Below are 5188 nucleotides of genomic sequence, written 5' to 3' on the forward strand. Positions count from 1 at the left end.
CGATATAAAAGTATAATGGAGCATCAATTATGAATAAGATCATCAGTTATACTAAACATCATTCAGTTGGGGGGCGACTGAGGTAAAAATATTTTTGAACTACAATTGCAAACAAGATGATTTAAATGAAACATCTCCTTCCATTTAGGGGACGATTGATTGAAGGTGGAACAAATCGTAGGATCAACATTAGTACAATGATCGACGAATTAAAGACTCGGTTTTCACTAGATGAAGCTAAGAATTGCCGCAACCTTTCCCAACGCTAGCCTTAACTCGCTCTTCGTGTACAGACGCTTTGCACGCGCTACAAACCTAGCTCCAAGCGCCTCGAACATACTTGTTGCGATCATAACATCATCATTCCGATTTTCACTGTAACAATTCGATTTCAAGGAAGTCCTAGATAATGAAGACGCTCGAGTTATGAATAGACGCGACCTTTCCCAACGGTAACTTCACCTCGTGCTTCGTATACAGTCGCTTTCTAAACAACTTATTGCGAGTTCCAAGCGCCTCTACTATTCTTGACGCTGGTATGTTGTCGTCAGGTGTATAGATGCCGATCACAGATCCATCCGGAAGGGCCATTAACACCTGCCTCATCAGCTGCCTCTGTACCTGCTCTGTGTCCCCGTAGAGTGGAAGAATGCCGTAACTCACGTCTCCAGTCATGTTGATGGCAACGACATAACTTAACTTCGATAGGCCTCAACTTCGCCTCACCACACCCAGCTGTTCTACCCTGCCTCAACTTCGCCTCACCACACCCAGCTGTTCTACCCTGCCTCAACTTCGCTTCACCACACCCAGCTGTTCTACCCTGCCTCAACTTCGCCTCACCACACCCAGCTGTTCTACCCTGCCTCAACTTCGCCTCACCACACTCAGCTGTTCTACCCTGCCTCAACTTCGCCTCACCACACCCAGCTGTTCTACCCTGCCTCAACTTCGCCTCACCACACTCAGCTGTTCTACCCTGCCTCAACTTCGCCTCACCACACCCAGCTGTTCTACCCTGCCTCAACTTCGCCTCACCACACTCAGCTGTTCTACCCTGCCTCCACTTCGCGTCACCCAACTCGCTCACACCACTTAGCTGTTAACCGCTGCTCACTTCGCCTCACCACACTTAGCTGTTATACCCTGCCTCAACTTCGCCTCACCACACTCAGCTGCTCTACCCTGCCTCAACTTCGCCTCACCACACTTAGCTGTTCTACCCTTCCCCAATCGCGCCTCGCCACTCTAACTCGCGCCTAGTTACTCTCAGCTCTTCTATGCCCTTGCCACGCATGTATTGAAGAACACCTTGGGCCCGACGGTGGGCGCGGCCTCGTGTTTTCCCATGGCGAATTGCGGCCTCTCCGACCACCTTCCGGGCTTTGTCGGCAAGATCAGGTGAACGTCGTGCAGAGTGAAGTCGTTTCTCCTCCCGCCGACTCGCGGCTTCCAGAACTGGATCGTCTGCTTGTTCGCCAACCTCTCCGCCGCCAGGAGGCGAATCTCGCTCGTCTCGTCCGTGTTAACTCCCGTGTAATCGACGAGGGCGCTGTAGTCAATATAGTGATTTTAGAAACCCTTGTCGCGCATTAAAGGGAATATTGGGAAACTTATCACTTACCCTATTTCTATATGAATAGAAATTCGCGCTCATGTAAGCGTAAGTGCCAGCGCACACAAACACGCACACGCACATACATACACGCACACGCACGCACGCACTTTAATATATTGCGAATATTGTATTATAATATATATTAATAGAACATGCAGGAATACACATGTATCAGCATTTTTATATGTACCATAGCGTATTATTTGCTATTAGATATTTCGCTTATTAGATAATATTATGTACATGTACTATTGCTTTTTTAAATTAGGCGTTATTTAACGGAAATTTGGAATTGTATTTGCAGCCGCAGACAGATGTCGCTATTGGCTGGATAAACGAGGCTGGCCAGGTCCGAATGTTTGACGGGTATGTTTCTTAACTTCACCCGCGCTATCGAAAATAAACAGCTACAATATTGATTAGCAAACGTGTGTGGGTAAGCGTATGTGCATTCGTGTGCGTGCGTGCGTGCGTGCGTGCGTGCGTGATGTATGTACCACAGAACACGCCGGAGCAGGGTTCCAGATTGTGAACTGAATTAAAGCTGTGGCCATACAAGTAAAGTGAAGTGCAGAACTAGTTCTCAGCATGCAAAGCTGAGAATATGCGATTTCATATATTTATACGACGAACGTCTTACCTATGTCATAGTATTACTAGTTTGTGTATACTTTGCACGAGAACTTTATTAATTTAAACTATATGCATGTAACTTACCATTCGCCGATTTTGCGAGAATCCGATGGCAACCCATGCATCTGTTCTGCCCACAGTTACGGTAAAGACGACTCCATCTGAAGATGGATCGTACTGCCATACAACCCTGTAGGTGGCGCCATCATTCGTCTCCCAGCCTCCCTCACAGGTGGACGCTGCCAATGAATAAAAACCAATCCGTTACATATTTAATGCCAAAAATATGTCACTACTATAGTCAGGTATGTCTCACATTTATCGAAGTCGTTCTCTATCCAGTGAGATACGTACCGGTAGACGGTGGTAGAGGCGGGGAAACCGCGGCGACGGCACCCCGCCGGTGGTCGCAGTTACTGAAGTCGACGCGTGGCCCTATCGTCGGCGTGCCGTCATGTTTCAGTATGGCTCCCGGGTCGAGGTAAAACCCGGGTTTAGTCGGGAACACGAGGTAAACGTTGTTGAGCGACACGTCATCGGTTCCTCCCAGACGCGGCTTGGAAAACACCATCGTCATCTTGTTACCGATCTTCGCGAACTTCGACAGGATGACGTCATTAGTTCCGCGATTGTTTTCGTCGTTCGATGGAGGGGCATAGGCAGATAGAAACCTGCGGGCAAAAAAATGCATGTCTGCTATGCATATTCGATCAATCCGAGTGATAGCACAACGGGATGCAAAATAGATGGGTGGATTGATACATAAACGGACGGACTGATATCAGTAGATTAATAGATGCGAATTACAAGGAAAACTCTCGAAAGATGGATAAGAAGAACTCGATGCATATAGATCAACTTTTACCCATCAAAGTATCGTGGCTGATTGTTGCTGATCCAACCATAGACAACGTCCGTGTTTGGCTATAACAGAAAAGCTTGGTCAAACGCAGTACACTATATGACTATATTCCGTTAATACTGTTAATACCTATAAATGCCGATTTCAAATCATAAACTCTATAAACTGGAAACTCTAAAATGCCTCTTTGCGGACACGAAATTGGTCCTTAAATTGTCACGATCGCGTGGCTAGTCAGGGTTTCTAATGAAGGGCACACGCGTAGTTGTCAGACATCGTTACCATCCTCCTGTTGGAGGAGAAGCCGATGGCGATCCATCGCTGGTCGTCGACAGGCAGCTGTGAGATCGAGAACAACACTCTGTCAGTCGCAGGATCGTACTGCCACGATGCCTCGTAACCAGACCCGTCATCGGCGCGCCATGACCCGCGACAGTTCTGCCCTGAAGTAGTTAAACCCACCCAATTTATCATGTACCTAAAATTCGTCGTCGTCCTTGCTCTTTTTTTTTCTTTTTTTTTTTTTTCTTCTTCTTCTTTTTCCCCTTTTTCTTCTTCGTCTTATTATTATTACTGCTATTATTATTATTATTATTATTATTATTATTATTATTATTATTGCTGCTGCTGTATTATTACTATTATTATTATTATTATTATTATTATTATTATTATTATTATTATTTTGTTTTATGGTAGGCCTATGGTATTCAGATTCGCATTTGCCTGATAAACTTTGTGAAAATACTAAATAATGAACGTTAGCATAATATTATAATGAACAACGCTAGGTTGCGTGCCAAACGACAGATTATACATAGTTCCTTTAATATGCCATCATTTTCACATGGCTGTAGCCGTAGTAGCCGTGATGCGCGCTTGCGCGTTGTTTTGCTCTCTCGTGAATATTTTGCATCACGCATTTACTGGCTCTGTCAACGTTGTATATGCCAAACCTGCTTATTTAAAGATCGTTAAACAGTCGAGGCTATAACACATTTCAGTTACCCTCTGCGCCGATATCTCGGCAGGAAAGTACCCAAAACCTTTCCTGTTCTCTGCCAATGCCTTTCCTCTATTCCATAGCATGCAGGACGAGGGAAAATACCGCTAGCTAGTTCTAGCTTCCACTTATGTCGCGTTTTAAAACTCTTGCTAGTCACTATTAAGTTTACAGTACCCTTGCATCGTTCCTATGAGAATCGTAAGGACATTTATTCTTAGCAGCGCACTGACAGAAAGACATCAAATGCCATTTATCTCTGTACGTCTCTTCCCACTCAATTACGCTCAAAGTCATCTTCTCCAATGAGCCGCATGTCAAATAGATTATTTCTCCCCAAAGCCGACATGCTGTAATGGTAATTACACGATGTACGAGCAGATTCTGACCTTGGAATATTTCGGCGGACGTTTTGCGAATGTCCTGTCGAACATTCGCGACATGCGGACATCTTGCTGCGACAAGCAGAACAGCTTGCGTAGCGATCGTAAATAATTCGCACGACCTTGGCAATATCAGAAATGCGGTCGCTGTGCAGTAGACGTGACGTTGTGTTCGCTATACCAGCTCGGGCGACCATTGACAATTTAGCTAGTGGATAATGTGCATGTAAGCGCATTATTATAGGGTTATATTACCTGTACATCATATGCGAAAATATAATGTTATATTTACATATCAAGAGTAGATAATAACACAGTGTTATTATCTACTCTTGTTACATATACATACATTTTTACATATATAGTATGTTATATGTACTATACGAGAAATATCACTAAATTTACGAAATTATAACTCAGTAATTATGAGGAATCAAGGTTGAATACTAGATATATACTATATATACAAATTCAGACGAACCCTTTGAGGCAACTGATTATTTTATTCGAAAACTATTATATTTTACTAGAAATCGCAGCAAGTAGCAGCTCTCCAATGTGTGTGTACATGTTGCTAGCCTGCGAGCGGTGAGTTATGAAGGTAGGAAGGTCGGGCGAGACCCACATATACTCGATTAGAAACGACGATGGCGCTCTCTAGCAATGGAAGAGATTCGCTTGACTGATTA

General features: G+C 44.3%; 1 protein-coding gene across 1 annotated transcript; it reads right to left on the reverse strand.

Annotated features, from left to right (window-relative positions):
* Positions 1 to 1278: 1278 nt before the first annotated feature.
* Positions 1279 to 4432, reverse strand: LOC106819475. The gene is made up of 7 exons (XM_014824101.1): positions 4402 to 4432; positions 3396 to 3556; positions 3117 to 3175; positions 2606 to 2922; positions 2336 to 2490; positions 2004 to 2008; positions 1279 to 1552 (listed from the first exon to the last, which is right to left on the reverse strand). The coding sequence occupies exons 1-7, from the start codon at positions 4430 to 4432 to the stop codon at positions 1279 to 1281; spliced, it is 1002 nt and encodes a 333-aa protein (XP_014679587.1).
* Positions 4433 to 5188: the final 756 nt, after the last annotated feature.

Source organism: Priapulus caudatus, unplaced genomic scaffold (genome assembly GCF_000485595.1).
Source record: "Priapulus caudatus unplaced genomic scaffold, Priapulus_caudatus-5.0.1 Scaffold3513, whole genome shotgun sequence".
Taxonomy (NCBI): domain Eukaryota; kingdom Metazoa; phylum Priapulida; class Priapulimorpha; order Priapulimorphida; family Priapulidae; genus Priapulus; species Priapulus caudatus.